At 47.1% G+C, this 27,693-nt stretch overlaps 1 protein-coding gene across 4 annotated transcripts in view; it reads left to right on the forward strand.

Annotated features, from left to right (window-relative positions):
• The window catches only part of PPT2 (palmitoyl-protein thioesterase 2), a 46,334-nt gene extending 18,641 nt beyond the window's left edge, over positions 1-27,693 (forward strand). For 2 of the 4 annotated variants that reach the window (XM_044419691.1, XM_044419689.1), the window contains exons 2-9: positions 2,347-2,519; positions 6,178-6,331; positions 9,111-9,206; positions 10,713-10,820; positions 12,688-12,771; positions 14,538-14,622; positions 16,293-16,347; positions 19,117-27,693. In XM_044419691.1, coding sequence (XP_044275626.1) covers positions 2,358-2,519; positions 6,178-6,331; positions 9,111-9,206; positions 10,713-10,820; positions 12,688-12,771; positions 14,538-14,622; positions 16,293-16,347; positions 19,117-19,260 — 888 coding nt within the window. In that variant the 5' untranslated portion in view covers positions 2,347-2,357 and the 3' untranslated portion in view covers positions 19,261-27,693. Of the gene's footprint in view, positions 1-2,346; positions 2,520-6,177; positions 6,332-9,110; positions 9,207-10,712; positions 10,821-12,687; positions 12,772-14,537; positions 14,623-15,320; positions 15,391-16,292; positions 16,348-17,884; positions 17,938-19,116 lie in introns of all 4 variants that reach the window. The other 2 variants (XR_006413707.1, XM_044419692.1) reach the window with 2 other exon arrangements.

The following is a 27,693-nucleotide window of genomic DNA, read 5'->3' on the forward strand; positions in this document are numbered from 1 at the left end:
TTGTTCTTCACATTCCTGTTGTGCACTGATTGGGCTGTATGCACACCAGGATATGAACTAATCCACTTTCAGGACAACAGCAGTATGCTTGGCTTTGGGCTGTACCACTTCTGGCTGCAGGTGAGGATGGCTGATAACTGGACGATCTTTCCTGTTTAAAGTAAATAAATCTATGCATATAGGAAAGATGGTTTCTGTGGGCAGGAGACAGTTTGCGGATGGAAGAAAATTCAGTCATGCGATCTCATCTCCTGCAGGGGTGTGGAACCGCTTTTTGCTGAATGACTCAGTTCAGTTTTGGAGAGACTCTTGGGAGTGGCATGATTTCGTTGGGCACAGCAATGGGCAGTGCTGAGGGCAAAATTGGGTGGACCAAAAATGCCAGCCTATGTGATGCCTGGTCTTTAGATTTAGGCAATTTCCCCCTCCATTTCCTTCTCAGGCTTCTAAACTTGCACAAGTTTAAACTTGGGAGATTGGGGAAGAATTTGTGCAACAAGAGCAGCTACTCCAAAAAGAGTGGTATAGCCCATACCTTTCCTTTTTGGACTTGATGACAAGTTGAAGAAGGATTGAAAGAGAGGATACCAGCCAGTGTTGAACTAACATTTAATGACAAAAAAATTGCATTTTTCTTTTTTGAATTGTGCAAATTGATTCTTGTTTCTTTTTCCCACTATTATCTCCCACTCCTTCCCGCACAGTTGCAATCTTTCCTTGTCAGTTTCCGTGTAGGTTTCCTACATGACTTGGATTGTTCTGTAGACAGCTGAAACATGCAAGGCCATTGACAGGATAAGACTGCACATATAGGAACACACTTGCCGAAGACCAGGGGAATAACAAAGAAAGATTCCATTTGTGCAGATCTTAGGTTCCACTACAAATATCCAGTTTGGCCAAATTACCATTTGCATGTGGAAATCCAGTAGAAATTGTTCACTTGGACTCCCAAAATGCTTTCAACGAAGTCCTTCACCAAAGGCATATTTAACAGTCACAGAATAAGGTAGTTTGTGCCAAGGGAGTCCTCTTACGGATCAGTAACTAAGGAGAGAGTGGAAATAAATGGTAATTTCTCCTAGTGGACCGCTTTTCATCCTATTCATATATGAACTGGAATTAGGAGTAAGCAGTGAAGTGGCCTAGTTTGCTGATGACACCCAAATGTTTAGGGTGGTTGAGACCAAAAAGATTGTGAGGAGCTCCAAAGGGATCTCTCCAAGCTGGGTAAATGGGCGTCAAAATGGTGAATGCAGTTCAGTGTAAGGAAGCATAAAATAATGCATGTTTGGGCAACCCCCACCCCATTTGGAGTGCAGGCTAATGGTATCTGGGCTAGCAGTGAGTGAGCAAAAAAGGAATCTTGAGATTGTGGTGTGATGAAAATGCTGGCTCAGTGCACAGCTGCTGTGGAAAAGATAGATGCCCCTAGAAAAGGAATTGAAAGTAAGACTGCCAAGATTGTACTCCCTTTATACAAGCTTTGATGTAACTGCACTTAGAATATTGTGTACATTTCTGAGAAAGGACAAGTAAGTGTAGAGATGGTCAACCAAAATGAGGAAGGGTTGATCAGCTCCCCTATGAAGAGCAGCTACAACAACTTCACCCAATATTTTAATGTTTAATAGATTTGTAATTATTTTTATTTTAGTTGTGGGTTGCTTAGTTTTATTTTTGGTTGGGGTATTTATGAGGTTTGTATTTGTACTGTTGTATTTATTGATCTTGTGAGCTGTCCAGAGGCGCATAGCGATGGATTTTATTTATTTATTTAGAGTTTTTGTATGCCATCCCGTTCGCATAAGCCTCAGATGGCCTAGAAATAGCCCAAATAAATAAATAAACAAATGAACTGGGATGGTTCAGCTTAGAAAAAAGGGATGTAAGGAAAAGCATGATAGATGTTTAAAAATTGCATGGTGTGTGGAAAGTGGATGGAGAGGGAGACATTTTTTCTCCCTCTCCATAGTACTAGCATCTGGGATCCCAGGACTGGTGGGAGATTGAGGAAAGATGAAAAGAAGTACTTCTTCATATAATGCATAATCAAATTATGGAAGCCTTAATGGCCACCAATTGGGTGGTTTTAAAAGGGGATTGGATGAATTCTTGACAGAGGAGGCTATCGATGACTAGTGGTTTCGTTGGCTGTGTGCTACCTCCATCATCAGAAACCGCATACCTGTGGGCACCGGTTGCTGTCAGGCAGGTGGAACTCTTGTACCCATCCTGCTGGAGGGATCCTGTGGGCAGCTGGTTTGCTCCCATGTGAATGGAGGCCTGTGCTGGATGGATCTGGATGGACCTTGTGGGTCACAGGTGACTTTCTGTCTCGTCCAGCTGGTGGGATCATGCGGCAGCACCAAAGCTGTATCCGGGTACTGGCTCCGTTCTGTGTCCTGGCCATCTTCCTCCTGCTCACGCTCACGGCCTCGTACAAGCCCGTCGTCGTCATCCATGGCCTGTTTGACAGCCCTTCCGACTTCCAGCTCCTGCTGGAGTTCATCAATGAGGTGAGTGCCGCAGCTGGGATGCCTGCAAGGAATACAGGAGGCGGCATGGCCATATTGTGGATCAATATTGTGGATCATATTCATATGATTTTAATATGTTGAATCTTACTCAAAACTGTATACCTCACCTTTAAAAATATGAATTCAAAGCAGCTTACAGATCAAAACATTCTATAATACAGAAAAAGATGCCATCTAGGGGTGAGGAATGCATGGCTGTGGGCCATCTCTGCCACCCTTCCCTTTCCTTCCCCAATTTCTGCCCCGTTATGCCCAGTGACAATTCTTAAAACAGTCCTAGGAAATCTTTTCCTACCACACAGGGGAAAATAACAAATAAAAGAGAATTCTTGAAAAAAAGCATATATGTTGGACTACAAGCACCAGTATCCCCAGCCAGCATGCCCAATACCCAGAGCCATGCTGAGGTTGAAGCACAGGCAGGGAGTCAGAGACAGGTGGCCGCCTTAGGGCAGGAGCCATAGAGCTGGGGCAGAGGCCCGTCAGGCAGCCCGGTAGCAGAGTCCGGGATTCCAGGGGCTCACAGCACAGGGCATCCATCCTGGGGCAAGATGGAAGGCACTGCAGCAGGAGGAAGCGCTTTGCTGCCAGCACTGAGGGCTTTTCACCGCCGAGCCTGCTAAGCTTCCCGCAGGGCTCAGCTGCAATATATCCAAGCAGTTGGTCAGAGCCCTGCTCCTGGGGAGCGCCATTCCCTCTGAGCAGGCTCCTGTTGTAGCCCAGCCCTTCAGCAAGGTAGCGGAGCATTTCCTGGGACCTGACTGCGGGGGCTCAGCTTCCTCCTCTGAGGCACCCTCTTCCCAAGCGGCTGGGGCCTTTGCAGGCTCCTCCACAAGCTCAAATACTTGCGGTGCAGGCCCTGGTAGGAACTAGGACTGCCGACTCTTCTTCCTTGGAACAGGGCTGTCCAGGGGGCACGACAGCGAGGCCTCCAGCCTGTTCCCATCCCTCTTTCCCCTCCCCTCTGGGTCTTTATTTTTGCTTATTTATACTTTCATTTCCTCCTTTCCCACAGGAACTTTGGGTAGTGCCCATGAACTTCCCTTCATTTTACCCCAACAGCAACTCTGCGAAGTTGGCAGCACAGTCTCCTTCTGCTTGTGTTTTTCTACTCAAACCTACTTAAATATCACTGCAGAAATCTAGCCTTAAGGCTGGAAGAGATCAAAAGAGCTATTAAGTAGCCCAGGTGCACCATAACCCCGGACAACCTGGTGCTGCCCAGATGTTGTGGTCTATAAGGCCACAATCCTCTAGCGTCCTGATGTTGTCCGGGTGTCCACAGGAATATTTGGAGCCCCAGCTCTGAGATCCGGCAGTCTTGGTGCTGGAATTCCAAAAGCAGAGCTCCTTCCCACACCTGTTGTAGCCAGTGCAGAAAGAACTCTGCTAGCTTATCCTCTGAGGTTGGGCCATGGGCCTCAGAGAGAAGGAAGAGGGGCGTGCAGGGTGGAGGAGGCTGCGTCTGACTGCTTACGACAGCACCTTGGTTCGCCCCCTTTCCACACTGCTTCCCCTCGAAGACCAAATCAGCTGCTTGCACAGTGCAAGGCCTCTCACAGCCCCCGTTGCGCCTCTCTCCGTGCATTGCAGCCTTACATGCATCTGCAGTGGAGGGCATTGGATTGATTGGCTGGATCCATTGCAGTTGGGTTTGGGCCAGGGTCAGGCATGGAAGCCGTTCCAAGTGGCAACGTAGTGACAAGTGACAAATAAGCAGAAAAGACAGTCTAGCTTGCAGTCCTGCCCTAAGCTGTCTGCCTGGTTCTCTCAGAACCAGGGGCTCTGTGGTGAGGTTTCCCTGGTGGTCGTGACAGGTCTCCCCCTTCCTCTGGGGAAACCTGCAGCAAAGCACCTGCACTGAGGGAAAACCTTGCTGTAAACTCCTCTAGTGCCTGCATCAAGATCCCAGAAGAAGCGCTTGTTTTCTGTCTGTCGACTATATTTGCTCGTTCCCAGCTCTGAGATGAAATTTAGAAGACTCTTCATAGTTCGGGCACCTAGACAGTTTACTAGTTAAAGGTTTATCAAGTGGAGGTGCTTACTGAGATGAGCTCAGGCAGAGCGACTGCATCTCAGTGCCAGCATCCTGTTCTTTGTGAAACGCCCCGAGGCTTTGTTGCGATGGGGGCGGCATAGAAATGTTTTAAATAAATAAATAAAATATTGGCCTGGCCTTTCGCTTTAGCAGCAACCTGAATGGATTGCAGAAGGGAGGTTTCTGTCTCTTGGACTTGGGTAAGATGGAGTCCACGTGGTCTGAGTGAAAGGGCTACTCCAAGCCAACCATGAGTGGGATGGTGTAAACCGGTGACTTGCAATTGCAGTGAGGGGGCCCCAAGGGCCTTCTTGGCTCCTTCTGGCTCCACTGTTCTAGGACTGTATGATCCATGCCTCCTTGTGAACTTCCCCACTTTCACCCTTAAAGTGCTTGGTCTCTATTTGGGTGTAACAGGATAATGGATTTATTAAGGATTCAGATAAAAAAGTACAGAACAGGCAAAAAATGTTCCGTTCCGCAGCACAAAGCAATAAGCAGTTTAAACCGGCGCTTCCATGGCAAATACAGCAGAAAAAGAAACTCATGCTATTCAGAGGCCTAAATAAAATTGCCTGGGTCAGACCCCTCCCCCCATCACTTTCTGGGAGCCCTGCAGTCAAGAAAAGACTGCACCCCTCCTTTTCATTGGAGGAGATCTCTTTGGGTCCCCCCACTTGCCTGGGTGGAGATTCCTCAAAGGAATCCTGTGTTTTAGTCTGCCAGGGCCTCACACAACACTCTTCCTTTGCCCAGATGTTCATGTTGATTCCTCACTGTTTGGGAGTCAAGCCAATTACCAGCCTGTGGATTGCTAAGTGGAGTCAGTTGGTCTCTCAGCCAGCATCACGATGCCAGCATCTCGTGTCTGTTTTTAGCAGAGAGCGGCAACTGAGTGTCAAATAGAGATCTCTTCCTCTCAGAACAGTGTAAGATGGAGTTAGGGTGGTCTGGCTGACTGGGCCACTCTCAGACCCTCTAGGGCAACCATCTCGGACAGTGATGGCGAGCCTTTTAGAGACCGAGTGCCCAAACTGCAACACAAAACTCATTTATCACAAAGTGCCAACATTGCAGTAAAAACTGAAAACTGAGGTTTTCATGTAGAAAAAAACAACTCACAGCCAGTCCAAGCAAATATATATATATATATATATATATATATATCTCCTTGGCAGCGCACTGACTGGCCATGCAAAAGCTTGGACGAGTCGCAGCTAATGAGGCGCAGCTTGTGGCATCATCGCCTGGCGCTGCTACTCCTTTCCGCGTATGCATGTGGCCCCTACGAGCACGGTTATCCGATGCTCGGCTGCCAAGGCGATGCTGGGCGACTTGACTCGCGTGCCGACAGAGAGGGCTTTGCAAGCGCGCTGTGGTACACGTTCCGTAGGTTCGCCACCGCTGATCTAGGGCCAGGAGCTGGCTGGCACCGAAAGAGTCGTCTGCTTGTACGGTGGAGCCACGGGCGCCACACTGGGCATCTGAGACTGACTTGTCGGAGCCGTGCAGCTCCTGCGCTGCGTGCCTCCAGGCTCCAAGTGTGCATTGCTGAAGAGCCAGGAGCAGCCTAACCTTTCTCTCCACGGCTTCCCTCAGACCCACCCGGGGACCAACGTAACCGTCGTCGATCTGTTCGACCGCACGGAGAGCCTGAAACCCCTCTGGGTGCAAGTGGAGGGCTTCAGGCAGGCCATTTACCCCATCATGCAGAATGCAGTTGACGGGGTCCACCTCATCTGCTACTCGCAAGGTAGGTGAGTTCCTGGGTTGGAGTGGGGGCAGGGCTGGATCCAGCGAGGGGCCCTGGGCAAGCTATCCTCTCGTGGGCTGCCTTCTGCTCTGCTGCGCTTCGGTGGCAGTCGTGGCAGCACTCCTTGGCTGAGTGTAGCAACCTCCTTTTCATCTCCCACAATGTCCCAGCCCAGCACTAGGGCAGGAGCATCGTGGGAAATTTGGATAGTGGCTAAATTCAGCCACCTGCACTGCTCAGTTGAGGGAAATCTAAGTCAAGGAAAGGAAGGGCGGGCATCCGCGGGAGTTCCTTGTGGCCACCCAGTGTCGCTGGCAGAGCCCTTCGACAATGGAACCGATTCTGTGGGGAAGTTGTGGGCTCTCCCTTGTTGGTGACATTCGGAAAGTGTCTGAATGCGATGGTGTAACTTAGTGTCCTGCAATAGCAGGGGCTGGACCCAGTGGCCTTCTGGCTCCTCCCAGCTCCACCATTCTGTGATCTCGAGGGACCAAGTGCTGAAGGGAGTGTGTCATGGCACACTGTTTTCAACTCATGAGTCCCTCATTTGATCATGGTATGATAGCATGGAGGGTATGGGCTGGACTGACTGGTATAGTAAGTCTGGTTTCTGTGATCCATTGGCAGGTGGGACAAATACCAAGGTTCCACTGGCTTTCTCTGCTCTGTGTGGACCCCAGGGAGTTTGGGGCCCAAGGGGGTCTTTATATTTTTCTGGTCGCACCATGTTAAGCGAGACATTTCTTCATCAGTTGATGGGACCTTATTAGTTTTGAGAGCCATTGACAGTCTGCCTGGTCTGGGAGTCACCAAAACTGTTGGATTGGCCCAGCCAGTTTTCCGTAGTTGCCATTATTGAAGGACTTCTTTTCTTCCACTTGGGTTCGGGGGCAGAACAATCCCTGCCCCACACCCCCACACCCTTGCCCCATAAGACAACCTTCAATTATTTGGTTGGTTGCAGCTCCATTCCACTGCCCTGCCAAGGCACACAACATAATCTACCATTTTTAAATACCAAGCAAACCAAGAAGTGTTAACCTCCTCCAACCCTGCCCTCGAAAAAGCCACCAGAACATATCCCATAGCTTGGTGGTATGTTGTGCTTCTTAAGGAGATGCGCACACAAGACACCCTTGTACCAGGAAGGCAGCAGGTGGGTTGCAGAGATACTTATATATTTTGAATGCCTCAGGATGAAGTTTGTGCAGGTTTAACCAGAATAAATTCCTGTAGATTTCGCTCTGCACAGTTGTGGCTGCAAACAGAGTTTCTGTAATAATAATAATTAGCTCTTCTGGGAAGTGCTGAATGCTTCTCAGTATCACCCAGAACTGGCTAAATGAGATGTGAACTTGAGCCAGTGTGGTGGATTCCTATTGCCCCCTGAACAAAGGGGCTTCCTCCCCTTTCTAGTCCCTTAGGGGTGGGATGCCCCACAACAGAGCGGGGAGCAAGCTGGTACCTCTGCCTCATGCCTACGAATCCTTCCTTTAATGCTGGTTAGGGATACCTGCCTCTAGGGCTGGAAGAGATTGCTGCAGGCTTCAACTAGGCAAGACACATTTAAATCACTTAAAAATAATCATTGTGTCTTAAAAACAAGATAACCCCAAGTGCACACCCCTTTAATAGGCATTCCAAGTTATAAGTGTTTAGTATTCATGGTCCAGACATACATCATGTATTAATACTATTATACGATACTACAAGTAGAATAATTCCTGCCCGTTGTTTAAGACAGTTGACTGGGGCTCTCCTACGAGTGCCTCTCCCCAAGGAGGTTAAGGGGGAGGCTGCATGGAAGAGGGCCTTCTCTGTGGTGGCACCCCAATTATGGAACACTCTACAGCCAGATATTTGTCAGGTGCCTACTTTACTGAGTTTCAGGCACCTGGCAAAAACCTTCCTTTTCCACCGCACCTTTGGCACTATCTGGACTACTTATATCAATGGCACTGGTTTTAATTATATTAATATGTGCCTTATTTTTATTTCAGGATTTTTTCTTGTGACTTTATCCTGTTTATTTATTATGATATTTTAACTGTATTATCAAAGTTATTTATATTGTAAGGGCCACCCAGAAAGCATGATGCTAACAGGTGGCTTTAACCAAAACTAATAAATAAATAATTTAAATATATACCTTTAAATTTAAAGGTATAATTTAAATTTTGGGGTGCACGCATGAGTGCGCAAATGCTCACCAAATATAATATAAACATGTGTTGTTCCCTCTGGCAGGTTTGTTTTATTTGTCCTTTCCAATGCAATGAACATGCAGCTGGAAAAAATACCTGTTTTTCAAAACTGTACAGCCATAGCTCTCCCTTGCAGAATTAGGGGAAATTTGGCCCTTTTGTGGATTTTCAGGAATTGATCCACCATAGATGATGGATCCTTCAGTGAATCCATTTAGGAATCAGTGAGAAAATATTTTTAATTTTCCATGAGTTTAAGGTTTTCCCATAAAAGGGAGGTGCGAGTAACTGTTTTGAAAAATTGATGATATGCCCCATTTCAATGACAAAGCCTGTAAATATTATTACAGACACCCATCAATGTCAAACAGGTGGTTTATTTGCGGATGGCAAAAAAGTGAGTAGCAGATTGACCCATTTTGAGCTTTGTGTTGGAAAAGCACCCAGTTTGAATCTGCACAGACCAAAACCAGCCCTGAGGTAGGGCTCTCTCCACGGACCAGTATGGAAAGTATGTGAGGTTAGGAGATGCCTGGAAGGAGGCAGTGCTTCACACCTGTTTCTTTGTCCTGCAGGAGGCCTCATCTGCCGTGCCCTCATCGCCACCACCCCTGATCACAACGTGGACACCTTCATCTCTCTCTCCTCTCCTCAGATGGGGCAGTATGGGGGTAAGTCCCGGCAGGGTCCCAGGAGCGCCCTCAGGGCAGGACTTTGGGGCAGATGTCCAGAGCTCCATTCTGCAGAAGGAATAGGAGGGCCCCAAACACCGCTAGACTACTTGGCTCACATGCTACAGTCATGATACATTTCCATCTAAAGTTTGTGCATGTGTATATGTGAGTGCTTAAGACCATGGGGTCCCATGGCCAAAATTATTTAAGTGCACCATTACAAGTGCAGCCCAAGGATTCTGAGTTGCCTCTAGGTGAAATAAAATGTTGCTTGGGTCTTTTTACTTGACCGTTCAGCTTATTACCCAAGGCTCTGCTTCCCACATCCCCTCCAAAACTGGTTATTTAGCACCTCTCTGCTGTGACTTTCACGCCCAGAATTTTCAGATCACTCATTTTGTTTTCGGCATGCCTGGAGCTCTGCTAGAATGGAGCTCTCTGTATTGTTAGAATTCTGGACTCTTCATTCCAGGGCATAAATTCCATTTCCAAATAAGGCGATATATTAGTACCACAAAGCTATTGCTTATATCACTGATCATTCGTCTTCCTTGAACTCAGATTAGTGTTTCTATTAAGTGCAAGTAGCAGATCACCCACCATGGGGTTTTCTCCTGCACAAACCCTTCAGCCGCCACTCTTGGTCAGCTCCCAGGCTTTGATCAATAAACACTTGTTCAGTCCTGTGAATGTGCAGTTCTTGTCTCGTGAAACAATTTCAAGGCTGCTCTTCCTTTCATCCATTATTCGGTTCTGTATTTGCCCTGAATATCCTGTGGAGATTACATTGTTTTGCAAGGAAGCAGCGGCATTTCAGTGTGTCAAGCACCTGGTTTGCACGCAACAGTCTGGAATCGATTCCCAGGGTCTCCAGGCAGGCTTAGAAAGAATCCTGCCTGCATCCCCAGAGAACACATCACAGAGAAAAAGCAAGAGTCTTGGATTCCACAACCTGAATACAAGATGACTATGAGTCGTCATTGAACCATGGATTGTTGGGAATTGCAGGTTGTTGTATTGTGTGAACCCAGCCATACTAATGAACTAGGTTTATTAACAACAAACAACCCACAGTTCACAACCCAACAACTCATGAGTACTCTTCATAGGTTGTTCCTGGTTAACACACCATGGCTTCTTAATGTAGCTGGGTTCGCGTAAGATCACAAACCACAGTTCAGTGACAACCCACACTTAACCCATACTCGACTTGTACTCTGCCTTGTGTTGTGTGGACCCAGCTACAGGGTTCTAGCATGGTGGGGTGCCTCCAAAAGGTTGCTGCCTAGCCATGTACCCCAGCAGCCGTCGAGTGACTAGTAACCCACTCACAGTGGCCATTTTCAGCCACTTCCACGACACTTAAAATGGATGGATGGATGGGCCTATGGGCCTGCAAAATTTGGGGACCCTACACAGGATGAGAGGATTTGGGGCTTGAAACAGTGTTGAGGAACGGTACATGTGCTTACTGCCTCTCCCTCTCTGCATTTTTCAATTCAGACACCAAGTACTTGAAGTGGCTTTTTCCGGACCACATGAAATCCAACCTGTACCGCTTGTGTTACACCCACATGGGCCAGGATTTGTCCATCTGTAATTACTGGAATGGTGAGATTCTGCCTGGTTTTACTACTGTCAGCACCATCTGCAATTCCTTGCATTCCTTAAGATTTTGCTGCATACAGTGGTACCTCGGCTCATGAATGCCTTGGTTCATGAACAAATCGGGTCATGAACAAAAATTTCTGAAAAATTTTGGCTTGGGTCACAAACACCACTTTGGGTGGCGACCAAGATCGCAGCCATCTCCCCCACCCCCCAGGTGGAGAGATGGCCACGATCGCAGTTCCGTTCATACGGGGAAGGCGTGGCTGATCAGAGGCGCATTCCTGCAGGAAAGACGGGAGCAGCAAAGCAGAGCCGCGGGGGAGATGGCCAAGATTGCACCTGTCTTTCCTGCAGGAGCGCACCTCTGATCAGGCATGTCTTCCCTGCACGAACGGAACTGCGATCACGGCCAACTCCCCACCCCCAGCGCACCATTTGCGCCCATCTCTCCCTCCCCCAGTGCACCCACGATCGCGCCCATGTCTCTCCCCCCACCCCCCTGTGTGCCAGGATGACGGGCACCTGCAGGGATGACGGGCGCAATCTCGGTCATGCTGGGGGGGCGGGGAGATGGCCGTGCTTGTGCTCGGGGTGGTGGGGAGGGAATGGCCACGATCTTTGTTGTTTTCACTTTGCTTCACATTTTTCTGATTTAAAAAATGGTTACAAAACGGATTAACCTTATTTACATTGAACCTTATGGGGAAATTTAACTTGGCTCACGACCAATTTGGGTCACGACCAGAGTCCTGGAACGGATTAACTTTGTGAGCCAAGGTACCACTGTACTTTGGTTCTTCAAGTCTCTTTCACTTACATTATATGTAAGCTGCCCAGAGACCCTAGGACCAATCAGGCGGCATGTAAATCGATTGAAGAAATAAAATTCTCTCAGAAATCCTTGTAACTGCTGTACGAGGGAGGTCAGAAGTATCCTCACCCTGCATGGCTTAATTCCTGGCTGGTGCTCTACCCGGCCTGGACGTGCAGCCACCTTCTCTCGGCGCACATGAGTAGCAGTGCTGGGACTCTCGCTGCGGTTACTTGCTGACTGGGCACAGCCCTGTGCGTGTTTAGACAGGAAGCGTTCCTGGCATTCCCCAGCCGGGGCTGCAGACTGCAGGACTTTTCTTGTCGAAATGTGCCTAAGATCGTGCCCGTTGGAAACAAGAGGGTGGTGGGCCTGGGCAAGCGTTCCCACGAACACTGGCTGCATCCAAGGTGCAGATTAAGAATCAGAAGAAGAGTGGCTCAGTGAGACTGGGGAGCATGGGTTAGCTAAAGGTTTGGGGATGCAACAGGAAGCAGAGGGGATTCTGTCAAGCCAGGCGCTTGGCTGCACCAGGCAGTTCCTGGGAATGGTCCGGATGCACAGCCCGTGGGAGGGGCCACTGGGGATGAGGAATTCTTGTATGCAGACCAGCCCCCCGCTGAGCTGGACCCCAGTTCAAGGCATACGCAGAGGCGAGGGGCTCAGTTAGATGAGCTGTGTGGAGAGGAGGCCTGCTCGCCTCCAGAGAGGCCCTCCCAAGGGGATGGAGCCCAGGCGTATTCATAAGGAGAGTTCCTGGCAGAGATCACTAGATTGGGTTCAAGAAACCGCTCTGTGCATGCTCAGAGATTCATTCTGGGTCATTTGTACTTGGGAGCAACAGAGAAAGTTTTGCAAGGAAACAGTCGATGGCTGGTGTTTGCTGGAAGGAGGAAGAGCACGCCTACTTTTTAAAAAGTATGGAAGGGGATGGGAGAGCCAACCTTCTGGGTTCTGTGAGGAGAAGCAAGTGGGATGGGGGTAATTCATTGGATTTAGGAATCCACTCAAAGTTCTCTTGACCGTTTTTTCTCCCCACGGCCTCTGCATCTCCAGATCCACATCATCGGGATCTTTACCTCAACAACAGCAACTTCCTGGCTCTGCTGAATGATGAGAGACTCCACCCCAATGCGTCTGGTAATAAGTAACTAAGTCCATCAGGCCCAGGACTCAGTGGATGGCGGGAGGGGGAGCTCCAGCGGGCAGGCACCCCCACAGTCCCTGGCCGCAATTCTCAGGTCACCCCGGTGGCGCTACAGTCCTGGACAACATGGTGGGGATGTCTAGACGAGGCTTGTATGCTGCCACCGGCCTTCCTCATTGGAGGGGTTGGATGGGACTTTTTCTTCTTCCACTCGTAGCCCTCTCATGCTTTCCCACAGCCTTTTCCATCTTTTTCCTTAAAAAAAATCAGTTAATGAGCAAGGACAGAATAACTACATGGGGCCTCCTCATTTTACTATCTTGCCCGGAAGCACGACTCCATGAGGCCTCAGTCTGGCTTGTTCCTCCTGAGGCTGAAAATCACGGCAAGGCACAACTAAGCAAAATTTGAAGTCTTCATAACCTTCAGATAGACTTCATGGTGAAACTCATGTTTGCCCATTCATGAATCTGCCCTTGCATCTAAAGCACTCTTACTCCCCAGCCTGACTAACTTTCAGCCTCTGGGCTCAATTGGGGAAAAAGTGCTTTATATACAACAAGCAACTTGGGAGAAAAAGTGCTAAGGTAACAGAGTTCGGGAAAGTAAACTGCGGGAAGGTTCCTCTTCCTTCACCTGCACGCACATTGTATCTGTGTTCTTGTAAACATGTTTATTTTTTCTTGACAAAGCCTTTATGGTGTCATTGCTCTGCCTGAGTTGCAGAATTTTACTGAGGGCTGAAATTCCACTTGTAAACCTCCAGTGTTTCCCTGTCACTTTTTCTGATTGTTCTCTTACCACAGCAAATCCATTAAGGAAAAAAAAAGATGGAATTGCAGCATGATACCTTTTGACCGATACTCCTAAGAGTCTCTTTTATTTTTGTGAAGTATTTTTATGCTACTCTTCAGACAGAAGTGTTCCCAGAGTGATTGCAGCCCTTACCATGCACTCATCTTTCTCAGCTATCCCTGCTGGAATAGTTGCTGGTGTCCTTTGTGACTGGAAATATGCCGAGATCTTGCCCGTTCCATTTTATTTAGGGGAAAGAAACATGGCACACCTGTGATGTCTGGTATGGCCTGTAAGTGCTGCGATAAAGTAGGCCGGGGCGGCAGCCTGCAGGCTTGCAGGATGTACGTTTTCCTTTGCTGGGCCCCGGACATCTGCCAAGTGCAGCCTGGGGCACGAGACCAGCCCAAGATCCTTTGCTGCCTGAGGCAGAACAGCGAGTGGTCTCCTTCTTTGCCCCCGTTCGCCACAGGCTGCTAAAATTAGTTTGGCGCTGAGGCAGACAATCCCTCACTGGCAGTGAGTGCGAAAACAGCAATGATACATCAAATCAGTGACCATTTGCTGTCCTTTGGCCCCAGTGGTGCAAAAGACATCCATTTCAGCCCTGTTCTGGTGTTCAGCCTGAGCGGAGAACACACAGACAAGGGAGGGGCCCTCTCTTGTCTCCAGCACACAGTGCAAATGGATGAAAAGCCCCTCGCCTGGATCCCCTTTCCTGGCCCAGGAGTGAGGGAGGGGCCTTATTTCCTTGGGCTTCTGTAAGTGGCGGCAGTAGCAGAAATCTCATTTTCATTGCTTCTGCCTTCCACAAAAGATCTGAGCTTGCAGAGCCCGGAGGGCACGGGGGGTTGCTTGTTCTTGCTGTCAGGTCAAGGACAGGACGGGACAGAGCAGGGGTAGAAAGATCACAGTGTGGATCAGAGGAGCACGTGTCTGGAGCCATGCTTTTATTTCAATGCAGCCTGGAAGAGGAACCTCCTGCGGATCCGGAAGCTGGTTCTGATCGGGGGCCCAGATGATGGCGTAATCATGCCGTGGGAGTCCAGGTACGTGTTTGGCTTTGGGGAGGAGACCTTCTTGCCTGCGAGATGGAAAGGGCAAGTATTGCTGCTCTTCAAAATATCACTGGAGAACATCCAAAACAATTCAATAGAATAAAGAGACAGTGACTCAGGATATTAAAAGCATGTGTGTGGTTGTATTCCAAGAAATAGCAGTATGCCTTTTGGCCCTGAATGCAGGCCTTCTTCAGAGGCTTGTTTTGATATATTGAAATGCCTGCAGAGATTTCTGGAAAAGCTAGTCATAGGATCCATATTTTTCAGAGCTCTCTGCAGTTGTTTATACATATCCAAACTGATCCCTGAGACAGGGCCATACCAGGCCAAAACATGTGTGCATCTATTTCTTGGAATAACACCAGATCAGTTTTTTCCCCAACATCCTGCAGCTTCATCTCTCTATTCCTTTGAGCTATTCCTGCTGACCTATGTAAACAGGTTTGGGAAGGGGGCATTGAAATGTAACTTAACATCCCAGTGGTAGGGGTGGATGGATGACTTAACTTTGTTTTATTAACCCTCAGTTAGAACCAAAGTCTCTACTCTGACTACTGAGGTGGAGGTCCTTTCCGGCTTTCTTCCTGAGTAAATAAACATTAAAATTCTCCTGCTTGGCACTCGGACTATTTCTGAGTTCTTCCAGGCCTGTCTGCTGACTGATGCCTCTGATTGTGCCATAACAGGACAATATGGGAATTAACACACAGCTGCTGATGAGCAAATAGCCACTCAGTTCTCTACCTTCCCAACAAGGTAAAGAAGCTTTACCTCCCCTGTTTACCTTCCTGCCTTGCCTGTTTGTTTGCTACCAATACAGCAGCCTTCCTTGATTTGGCACCCTGCAAATATGTTAGGCTCCCATGCATAAATTAAAATAAGTCCCAGATTGGGAAGACTTCAGTATACTGTGGCCCTTTAAACAAGTTTCTCAAAAATTGAACCCCCCCCCCCCGCCCCAATAATGACTGCAATTCATTTCCTGGCCTCATGCCCCCCCCCCCCCCCCCCCCCCCCCCACTTACTTTCCCTAAGGCTTAGTTCTTGGCAGGAAGGGCTTAAAACTAGACTATGTTGGCATTTTTGCTTTCTGCCCTGGAGAGCTGTTGCCAGGCAGTGAAGACAAAACTGAGCAGAATGAACAAATGGTCTGATTGGGTATTAGGCAGCTCCCTTTGTTAGGTACAAATATTTTCGGGAAAGAGAATGAGTAGTGCCCCCTTGTGGATCATCTGTTAGTTGGAGAAAGTCCTAGTAGAATTAGGCATGTTTTGAAAATAAATTATGGCAAGCCTGTGCAAAATATACTGAATTTGTGAAGAGTTAAAAATCCAAATATATGTATGTAATATATGAATCACCACAGTCTTAAGGATCAGAATTGCCTGCAGACAAAAAGGTAGGGAAAAGTTCTGTGCCCTTTTGAAAATAGAAGGGGAAAGTTTTCTTTGTTTATTTTAGTCTGTGAGTTTGCTCCAGAAGGCATGGCAGTTTTTTAGGGACTGTCATGAGTTTATTAGTCAGCTACATAAGTGTGTGTGTGTGTGTGTGTGTGTGTGTGTGTGTAAATCACAGAAAATACGCATGTACACACACACGGGATATGGAAAAGGTCATTGCTATGCTAAACACTTCTTTTCTTCCCTGTTTCTTGACAGTCTGTTTGCCTTCTATGATGACAATGAGACAGTGAGAGATATGACATCTCAGCCGGTGAGTGAGCATGGATTGTACCCCTGGCGCAATGTGTGGGAAAGGGATTGAGACAAGAAGGGAAACTGAGAGACACAGCGGGGTGATTCAGGGTCAGCCACATAAAAGCAGCCGTGGATGTTATTAAACACAGAAACATAGAAACAGAGCGAGTCAGAAGGGGCCTCCCGGGCCATCTGGTTTGACCTCCGGCACCAGCCATTGGCAAAGTTTCCTGAAGAACTGGACAGCAAAGAGATGTTTTGTTGGCAGTTGATGACGCTCATAATGTATTCAACTAGCTGTAAATCAGGGCTGTCTCAACCATTAGGCAAAGTGAAGCAGCTGCCTTATGCGGCAGATACTGCGGAGACACGGCTTGGCTGTTCCACCTGAGTCCTCCAGCCCCTGCCTCCAGCCTCCAGCCTCTAGCCCCAGCCCCTCAGGTGCAGTGCATGGCCTCATGGGTAGCCCCAGTGTCAGACTTGACTTCCAGCCTGGGCAGGCTCCGCATATGGAATGGAGGGGCGCTGTCTTCTCTTCCACCTCAGGGAGCAGCATGTCTTGAGTGAGCTCTGCTATAAATCCTGGATCTTAGAATCTGCCTTGGTTCCTATTTGTTTATCTCATTTCATTTCTGTACCACTCATAGCTGAAGCTCCCTGGGCAGTTTACAGCAAAATATAAAAAACAATAAAATGCAATAGATTAAAGAATTATCTATTGTATTTTATAAAAGTAAGAATTAAAAATTAATGGGAAATAACATGAAAGACCATTTAACTGGGACCTGAAGCATACAGGTGGCCACTGCAAGCAGGCTGGAACCAGTCTTATCTGTTTTGTTGCTCTGGCAAAGTATCTCATTTGCAGTTTGTCTCAGGCTATGGTAGGCCATGTCATCTGGGTTCGGACAAAACAATATGGCACTGTGGCTTAAACAACCCATAGAACAAGCCATGGTTTGTCAGGGAGGCTTATAAAACAAGCCACCCTGAAAAAAATTCCTGGGTTTGCAAGACAGAATTCCCATGTCTCCCCCTGCAGCAACCAACACACTGCCTCAGTTGAACGGAATTTCCAGAGCTTGCACCAGAGACTGCTGGTGGCAAGGTTCTGTGGGGCACCCCTCGCTCCCCACAGAGGGCAGTAGGCACCTTCTACCCTGTGGATTATGGAAGAGCTGCAGGAATGCACAGAAGACGTCAGGATTGTGTGTGCTGTGTGCATGTCTGGAATTTGCAAGAGGAGATGGAGGATCCTTGGCAGCCCCTCTTTTGCTGCTTTTATTCAGTTCCACCTTCCCCTCAGCCGGTTCTAATAGAACTGAAGTGCCTTTGAACGTTCCTGTCAGCTGCAAGCAAATGTGCCTATAAATATTTTTAGTCTGTTTTCCCATCAAAAGGCCTTCAAAGTGAATTTTACAAGATGATAAAAATGGGCGATAGGGAGGTCAGCATGCCTGAATTATTTACAAAGGCTAGGAGATTACTGAGCTGAAGTAACAGAAGGACGTAGTACTGTTCTTGGCTGCTTAAATCATTTTGTGTACATCCAGGGTCCTCAGATTCCATGGAAGGCTTTGAACATTTTCTGGGTTGCAGTAAAGAGGTACATTCAAGTGACTGTCCTTAATGGTTTAACACACACTTACATCATTGTCTTTGACTTTTTCCTGAAGAAATCGCAGGAAAGTGTAGTTTAGTTTGCATGTTGAAGATTCTTTTTATTTATTTATTTATTTGGCAGGGTTTGGTCAACCCAATGAGCCAGAGCGATTTTGTAGTGCTGTTGGTCTTTCTTGTTGTCCAAACCTCATGATGGTCTTTAGAAACCACAAACAGGAACAATGGCCTGTTCCATGATTTCTTGTACCATGACAACCTGTTGTGTTGTTTGAACCTGGAAAACACAATCCTTCATGGTACGAAGGCCAGAACCAGAACACACACACACACCTAGAAAGAAGCACTCCTTTGAAGCAGCTCGTGCTGCACAGAGAATCAATTTTATGTTCGGGGTCCAAAACAGTGGAAGGACAAAATAACAAAACAATAACAGATCACAATAGTAATACTATCACAGCCAGACAGAAAAATGGTCTCCGAACCCAGCAGCAAATTTTATTGTATCTTCTTGTTCTCTCCTTTTAAACTTGTGATGGCCTATGGCTATAAACAGTAAAGATATTATCTGTTCCAACTCTGCAAATACACAACACGCTTTGAAAAAAGAGTCTGAGCTAAAAAGGTGGAGGTGGAGAGAGGGGTATAGGCAGGTGGAGGCCCAATGAGGCCGGTCGCTTACCTGCACAGAATGAGTCCCTTTATTCCTCCCAGCAGTTTCTCCTCTAGGAATGGGGATCAAAACAGGCTCTAACTGGCCAGATTAAGCTTGAGCCAGTCTCCCTGTGGCTGCTGGGCCACAATCCAACTTTGGCCAGCTGCCACGGAGAAGCTGGAGAAGACTCGGTGAAGGCTTTTAAAGATACACAGGTAGCGGAAATGGTAGCAGGAGGGTATTCCTCAGAGAATCCTCTGTCCAGAGCCACCACTGTTCAAAGCGCAGTCACGCTGCTGTTCATGTGAATGGAATGTGCTTTACAGGAGAAGATCCCAGTAGATTTTGCCACCTATGGCCAAATTTGTGTGGCTACAAGTAGTTCCTTCCTGGCACCCAAAAATCTGCTTCTTGATGCTGCAGCTTTGCCTCGCTTTTGCGGTAGGGCTCTTTCCAAGTGAGAGTGAAGAAGTCACCTCTGTTCTCTCCTCTTCTCTGTCTGTCTCTTAGGTCTACCTCCTGGACACCTTTGGTCTGAAGACCCTGCATGCTCGTGACGACATTGTTTTTTACACAATGCCTGGCGTTTCTCACACAAACTGGCATTCCAACCGCACAGTGTATGATACCTGCATTGCCAAATGGCTGACGTAGCGGGAGAGGCCCAGGACGCTGGTGGAGGAGAGAGAGAGTCCTACATGGGGATGCGCTCCGTGACCTTATCTGGCCATGTCTCTCACAGAGGAAAAACTCTGCTACCTGTAGCTTTTCTAGGATGATCAGTATTTTCTTTCATAGTGGAAGAAACCCTTTTCTGCAGGAACTTTTTGGTGGAGGCTGGAAGGCACTTGGGAATTGCACTGGGGGGAAGTGGGGAATCAGCCCTCTACCTTTTATTGGGCCTGAGCTATAAAAGCTACAGGAAAAACTGCAAAAGAACTATTGAGCGGTATCTGGTATTTGAGAAAAGATGTGGAGTTTTAGAAAGTGGTTTGGGCCGCAAGTCTGGAAATAGGAAATTAATTACATTTCAATGTAAACCAGAGCATTAGATGTCCTATTAGCTAGTTCTGAATCTCTAGTAGAACTCTATGTTGTGTGGAAGCTGGCAATATTCCTCTTTGAAACGTTTGAATTATTTTGCCCGAAATTTGGAAAATGACTTTTAAATTGAAGAAGAGCCTTTATATTTTTCAAGAGCTGCCAAAAATCACAGCTATCCAACACCTTTTCAGAAAGACGAGTCACCTGGAATGCTAGCCAAGCACCCACCCACACCAATTCAGAGAAAGCATTAAGTTCACAGAATTGTATTTTATTTTTGCAGCATTAAGTTCAGTAGAAAACTCAATTCTTCCTTTGCCATTTCACTGGAGAATACTGATCACTTGGTAGCCCTTTGATCAAAACTTCATGGCATTTTCAAAATTAAGGGTGAAACTGTCAGACAGTTCAGTGTTCCAGTTTGCAGTGTCTCTTTGTTTGCATAGGATAGTTGGAAGGAACCTGAGTCTGTTCTGTGTGTATGTGTGTTTGTGTATATTTTTTCTCCTCCCGCAGAAGCACATTCTTAGAAACTCAGGATGGCAATGGAAGCTCGGCTTAGGCAGAGCCATTCACTATCTACTCTCATTGCTGTTTAAAAACACGGTGAAACCTCCCACCGGCAACTCTTCAGGGACAGCTGCTGTGTTGGTTTGGTGGCGCTTCTGCTTCAGGACCTCCTGCCCCATCGCCTACCGTGGGGCGAACTTGCAGCTTCACTTGTTACAGTATTAACTCTTAATTCTCACCAAGGTACAGCAGGAGTGGCAAAACAGCGGTAGAGTTAACGCTTAACCTCTGGTATGAAGAATGAGGCCAACAAAATGCAACACAGGGCGCACTTTAAGTTGAGCTTGGCAAGCTTTGGGAGGGGCTCCTATCCTTAGCAATAAGGCATTCTGTTACGATGCGCAGAACCTCCAGCGTGAGGGCCAGACCCCGACTGCCTGGGGAGCCTGCTGGGCCCTCTGCAGTTCCATGGACGGCTACACCTCTTCAGCCCCAACCATCAGTTGTTTGGTTGCTTCCCAGCTCTGGGACAGCCCCCCTGCCCCATTCTAAAAGGGCTTTTAACCTGTGATGTACTTACGAGATGTAAGTTAAAATACCCTGGGATTTTTGGTCTTGCTGCTTTTGCCCCAGCCATCATTTCCATACCATCTCCTGGAGTTTCTCCAAAATGGCATTTGGCCCATAGGCTGGAAGAGGTTCTGCTTTTGGCCCATAGGCTGGAAGAGGTTCTGTTCTGCTGCATGTTGCTCAGAAATAACAGCTTTCTAGACAGTACCGTTACTGTGGGGGAATGTTTTCCCAAGTGTGGCGAGCATTCAGTAAGAGACATGAACCTATCAGCGACCTGAAGTGGTTTTCGCTATCTCGTGCTCGCTCTGATGCAGGTTGAGTTCCCCTGCTCCTCTTTGGCCAGGTGTGAATGTGAGAGGACTGGTTTGTGGTAGGTGAGCAGAGCTGTGTGAACATTCCACCTGGGAGGAACAGACACCTGTGTGCATACGCCATTCGCATACGTTGGCTGAGAGGGTTAGTAATGTGGCTGAATGGCTGGTGAACTGCGGGGTCGTTTGGCCTGATGGCTTCCTGTCAAGCAGGTCTGGTGGCAACCGGGAAGGCCACCCTGTTGGATAGGGTTGCTGCCCTTGGGCCAGATCCGCCCTGTGGTGCTCCTCGGAGAGCCGTGCCCGCTTCCCCGGGCCCATCCCCTCCCCGCCGTTCACCTGTTCCTCAGTGGCTGTGCACAGCTCCCTCTTGCCCCGTTCTCAAAGGCTGAAACGGCTCTCCTAAGGCAGTCTTATTGGCAGTAAGAGCTTCAGGACACCATCCCGTGAGTTGTACTCTTAAGCCCCCAAATTTGGAGGCTGCTGAGCACCCTGTGCAGAGCAGGAAGTGTGAGAGGTAATCTCTGCCTCCCTGCTTCCCCCACTCTAAGTACTTCACTGTTCTTGGGTGGGACACTTTGGAGAAGGAAGGAAGAGGACACAGGATATGTCCTTAGAAGGCCTCGGCAGTTATGGACGGCCTGTAACTAAAGAAATGTATAAATAAATACATAAAATATGCTGTCCCTTAGTCTCTGCAGCCTCCTTCCTGCTTTGCCCCCTGGAATGCCCCCTTTCCCCCTCTCCAGTTTCAAACCTTGGAGAAGCAAGGTTCTTCCCCTGCAGCTACAAGCAGGGAAGCAGACTGGAGCGCAGGTTCCCAGCTCTGGGGTTGGACTGCAGATTTCAGAATCCAACGTTGGGTTTGGTCTCCCCAGACAGTGTCTAGGGACTAGAGGATCACTTCCTGAAGCTCAGCTATTTGGCCCTTCAGTTCCAACTTCCACTGGAATGTTCCCCCCTAACCAGAGGTTTTTTAAAAACTCAGATTCAGTTCTCAAGTTGGAAAAAGGGTCTGCATTCGTGATGTTGAGGATAGGTTTGTGGGCCCCACTGGAAACAGTAGAATAGGTGGCTGTCATGTTGCTTTGGAGTGCTTGGTGCATGTTGTGGTTTGAGCAGCAAGAAGAGGAGGCCCATGTGCCAGTTGCTAGTTAGGATTGGAAAACCCTTATCAGCTGCAGCAAGGTTGGCAACCCCTGGAGCGTAGAGGGGGTATGGTTCCTTTATGTTTAAAAAAAAGCATGGCAGAACTGACTTTGTTTTATGGATCTGTGAAAAAATCAGCTCCATGTCTTGTTCTTGTGCTGAGGCAGAGTGCAAGTTAGAAACATCGAAACAAAGTGAGCCAGAAGGGGGCTCCTGGGCCATCTAGTCTGACCCCTTGCTCCAGCCAGCTCCGCTCATGACATGCCCACCATGTGGTTGTCCAAGTTCTTACCATGAATGTCTTTGTAGTGCTTAAAACAGGATGAAATAGGAATCTGGTTTGGTTCGGTGATGCTTTGGAATAGAATTTGGTTTTGAGTGGCTTTGGAATGCTGATGGTAGCGAAGTGGCATGCATATTTTCATTCACAGGGAACTTTTTGGTGCTGATTTCAGGAGTGTGTGGCTGTTACCTCATCCAAGGACAATTGGAGGCTTCCTGCAGTCGGATGGAGGGAGGGGGGAGCACAATGCCTTGTCTAAACAGGTGAACCACTTAGATGTCTGTTAGATTAGAACGTGATCACTAGAGGGTCGGTATGGGAGGGGGCAGCTAGAGCCCAGCTAGGCGCCAGGTGTGCAGGTGGGCAAAGGAGCACTTGCCTTCTTTTGCCCTGCTCACCCATTCTTCTTTATGGACAAGTGTATATTCCCAGTACCAGGTTGGAGAAGGCTGCCTTGCAAGATCCCAGAATGCTGTGCTCGGCTACCTACAGAAGCAGCAGCACACTTTGGCTGCATTCAGGTGGACAAGGCAACCAGCCTTTTATGCCGAGTCGTATTTCTCTCAACACCGGGGCCAGTAGCAAATATTAGGGAGTTGGCTACCCTCGTCATGTTCTACTCAGGTGCTTTCTGGAGTATCTTGTTGGCCTGTGTCAAGGACAGGGTCAGGGATGAAAGAGGCCTTTTGACCCAGTGATGTGGTGGCTAAATTCCAGGCCTTCAGAGTTGTTCTGTTTTGCTAGAACTTTGACACGCACCAAGAGCCTGGTGCAAAACACAGAATGATACAGAATTCTGATCCCAGGGATTTCTTTTGTATACCAGAACTGGATGGTGCTCACAGTCTTTCTACGCAAAATCAGAGTTGTCTGAACTCTTTTTCCAGTTGCCCCACAAATGAAGGGCTCAAGATGCTTAAACTAAAACTGCTGATCTCATGGATCTGACAAATAAGTGTGAAGCATGAATCGCTGCTCTGACTGGACACAAATCGATGCCAACGAACTTACATTTACAGATGTCTAGTATTGCCTAGTTCCACACTACAGATAAGCATTTTGAAAGCCATTCTTTCATCTGGCACTTCAATCTGGCCGAAACAGGACAGAGAGGGAAGAATACATAGCAAATAGGTTGCTTTTCAATTTAAGATCGGTTTGGCTTTATTTTAATGTTAATATGGAGCTTTTTTATAAATGGCTTTGGAATTTGCATGGATAGTACAGTGAAAACTAAGGATGTGTCTTCGTGATACATCTGTATTGCTTTTCATACCACTGTCACTTTCCCACCTCTCCAAAATATGGCTGTTGGAAACTGGAGTGTCCTAAAGGTGCTGAGAATCTTCTCTTTAAGATGATGCTTAGTGCCAGTCTGAGAAACAGCACCCCGAGAATTCACTGGAAAACAACAAATTACATTTAGAGCGAAGATATGTATTCTGTAGCGCGGATATAACCAGAGGGGTTAACCCAAATGTGTTGGCAAGGTCTCATGACCTGTCATCTTGCCAAACTGATCTCTTGGGGAAAGGCTGTTCAGCCATGTTTTGTCACAAATGATTATGTGGATTCATTTGCTCTTTTAAGTAAAAGCTGACAAAAGTGATACAGGAGAGGAAGCAAGCTGAGCATCCATTTTAAAATGAAATATATGGATTTACTGTTTGCTAAGAACTATTGTGGGTACGATGCCGTTGCAGAAGAATTGGATGGGCAGGTTTCTGAAACGAGAGAGAGGTCAGCCTTCCTTGACCTGGTGTCCTGCATATACTCTGGGCTATAACACCACCATTGACTAGCCAGTTTGGGTTGGCTGGGGGATGCTGGGAATTATAGGTCAACCCATCTGCAGGGTACCAGGTTGGAGAAGACTGTAATAGTTGTCTGTCTGTCATAATGCTCCCCCCCTCCCACACACACACACACACACACACTGCCCTGCAAACATGGACGTTTGGTTTTCTTTCATATGGTGAAAAAGTAAACTTTACACTTTAGGAAATGATTGGTAAGAAACCCGTCTTCCAAACTCAACCTGAGATGACCAGAGTGGGGCCAGTGGCGCATGCTGCAACTTTGCTTTAGCAGAGCTCTTTCCTAGCCCTATAAAGAACTTCCTGACTGGAAGTACCAAGGATTGGAAGTGCTGATAATTGGATACAGGGCCGTTTAAGAATACTGCTATTTTATTACTCGTGAAGCCTGTTCCTTAGAAACCCTCCTTCCCAGCTGCTTCTCTGAGCTTCTCCAGCTCTCTGGAGCAGAGTGCAGCTTTGGAGAATTGGAGGATGTGTCCTCATCTTGCAAAAACGCTGCTGAATTTTGGGGGCAAGTCAGCAGTATTTGTTTTAATACTAAATTAGGCTGCAGCCTACCTTGCTTTAAAGTGAAAATGTGTGTTTTTTCTGGTGGCCAAGAAGTTCAGCAAGCTGAGCAACAGCAGTTTGGAGATTGTAGCCCGGGGGACACAGAAAGAAAGATGGGCTGCTGCGTGTGAACTGCCATGTTGCCCCTCCTTGCTCTGGAAACTTCACAGGAAGCCATTCACTTGGATTTTTTCCTATTCTGCTTTATTTGCTTTTTGCATTATTGCACACAATATTTTGAAGTTGTTTCTGACATATGTTTAATGTAGATGAGGAAACTTTGCTTTAGTTTGCACAAATTTGTATTTTAACTTGCTGACTTTGAGTTGAATTTGGGGAGAGGACGTGCCCTAAGGAAATATTTCCCATCTGTAGTTTTGTTGTTAAAATTGAAAGTTTGCTTTTAGAATATGTCAGACTAAGAACAGAGATGGACTTGTCATGAAGGCTTCATCTGGGTCCTGGGACTTACCGATGGAGGTGCACCCCCTCTTTTGCTGCCAACACTCTTCCAAGGAGGGGGTGCGTACGTGGTGCTCCTCCCCTTCCAGTGCCTGTCATTTCACTCCCATCCCCAGAATGGCCCTGGAACGCTGTAACATCAAAATACGTGATTCCAGGGGCTCTTGGGATAGAATGGGGGACTGGTGGAGAAAGAGTTTCACACCTACCTAATCTGAGTTTCACATATGCACGTCATGTTCTGCCACCTGCAAATGTGATGGTGACACTGGGGGAATTTTGCAACAGCCCTGAAAAGTCAATTGCTTTTGAAAGAAAAATACGCAATTGCTCTATTTTGTATACTTTTCTTTTGTACGCTTTTGTGAGTCATATGAGGGAGGGTTGTAGGAGCTGTGCAAGGCAGTGACATCCTGTTCCATGAATTTGCCTCTCTTCTGAGTTTCTGAGGCTTCACAAAGTATTGCTCCTGTGATTTCAGGTCTGTGTTTACACCCCTAAGGGCTAGAAACTTGGGTTTTTTAAAGCAAACACTTAAATTCAGATTCTTGGGACCCTGCATTTCATCTGCTTGCAGAGTCATGGGATATACACAACTCTGACCTGCATTTCATATGGTGGACTTCACTGGGTGGATAGCGTTTCTGTGATTGAGTTTGCCGCACTGCTGCTCAACCCATGCAGCAAACAATTGCATTCTAGTTGATAATTAGAATGTGTAACAGAACGTTACACATAACTCAGATAATTCAGCACGTGATGGCTGTATCTGGTACTTACGCTATTTTGCCTGGGGTAAGGATTATGTGACTTGCCCCTGAACACCTTTTGAAGAACCAGTGCTGCTTTTGTGAGGATACTTAATACACACAACAGAGAGATACATGCATGTTTAACTGCAGTCCAGACATTGCAGTCTGGTTATTTGGCTGTGGTCTCCTGCCAATGATTCTGCTGGTGCTGAGATTCTTGATAGAGAGTGGCTAGAGGTAACTTCACTACTCAGTAACATAGCATGATCTGAACTTACCTGAGTGGGAAGAGTTGTGGTTATGAAGACTGCCACTTTTCAAAATGCCTTCTTTAAGCCCTGTCCTCTACCTTCAAGCCTTTTAATTTGCCTGGGCAGCTAGACTGCTGCATGTTTGCTTCTGTGCTAAATGCTGGCTCTGATAGCTTCTTGCTGAAAGTTAAGTTGGCTCAGCACATTACTGTTTTGTAATCCATTAGGCAGGCTGCATTATCCTAGCACAAAAACAAAACACCAAAATAAAACACACACACACAATGGGGTCAGCTCTCTCTGCACTGTATTACATATTAAAATAAAATGGACTGTCTTGGTGTTGCACAGTTGAGAGTAAATAGGAAGAATCTATAACAATGTTTTCCCCCTTACAACCTCCCTTTTAAAAGTATTGTTTCTTGTTTTCCACTGCCTCCATTCTAAAAGCACTTATTTGTAAATAATGTATGTTCATGAGACTTGAATGGACATTATAGCCCATGTTCTCTCTCCCTAGGCCTTTATTTTATTTGTAAACGTTGGACTTGACCTGTATTGCCCACACTGTCTCATGTCAGTGTGCTTCATTCTGCTTGTATGTAACTTTCTTTCTTTCCATGGTGGCGTGGCTGTAAGCATGCCCTCAAGGTGTTCAGGTCAGGCATACCTTTCCTTTACAGAGTCAAATTATGGGAAAAACAGAAAAATATTCTGCAAGTTTTAAAGGAAAGCAAGCTGTATGCAGTGCTGATGGGTTGGCTCCAGTGAATGCCCTTAAGAAATTTCTTCTTCCCCCATCCATCTCTCTAGAGGTGTTGTATTTATTTATTTTTATGAAAGAAAAAAGTAGGAGAAAAATGCATGACTGATCACATGGCCTTTTTGAAAACCAGGAAGTAGATGGACCTCTAAAGAAATGGGAGGGGGCAACACACATTTCAGGATGGAGTTGAACTCACCTAACCACTGGGGAAGCTAATATAAATTGTTTTTATGTTCTGCCTGTCTATACCTTTACTTGGGAGTAAGCCCTATTGAACTGTGTGGGTTACTTTGAAGTGTAAATTTATAGACTGGAACATCCCTGTTGTCACTGAAAACAGGTGCTGTAGTTTCAATTGTTTTGTTTTTTTGCTAGTTCTGGGCATAGCACGTCTGATGACTTCCTTGTAGGGAACTAGCCGAGTGTTTCACCCAAACTGCCCTGTGAAAAGTCTGCCTGTGTTGGCACAGTTTCTACATGGGTTCTGCCTCGCTCTTTTGAGGTGAAAGGTTAAATGGAGCAGTATGGTCAGTTGTTTGAAATGTGGCTGCCTCCCTTCCTACCTGAAGACTCCCTGTATTTATAAAAATAAAAACAATCCATTCCCAAATGGAAAA

Source organism: Varanus komodoensis, unplaced genomic scaffold, assembly GCF_004798865.1.
Source record: "Varanus komodoensis strain SLA01 unplaced genomic scaffold, ASM479886v1 scaffold107, whole genome shotgun sequence".
Taxonomy (NCBI): Eukaryota; Metazoa; Chordata; class Lepidosauria; order Squamata; family Varanidae; genus Varanus; species Varanus komodoensis.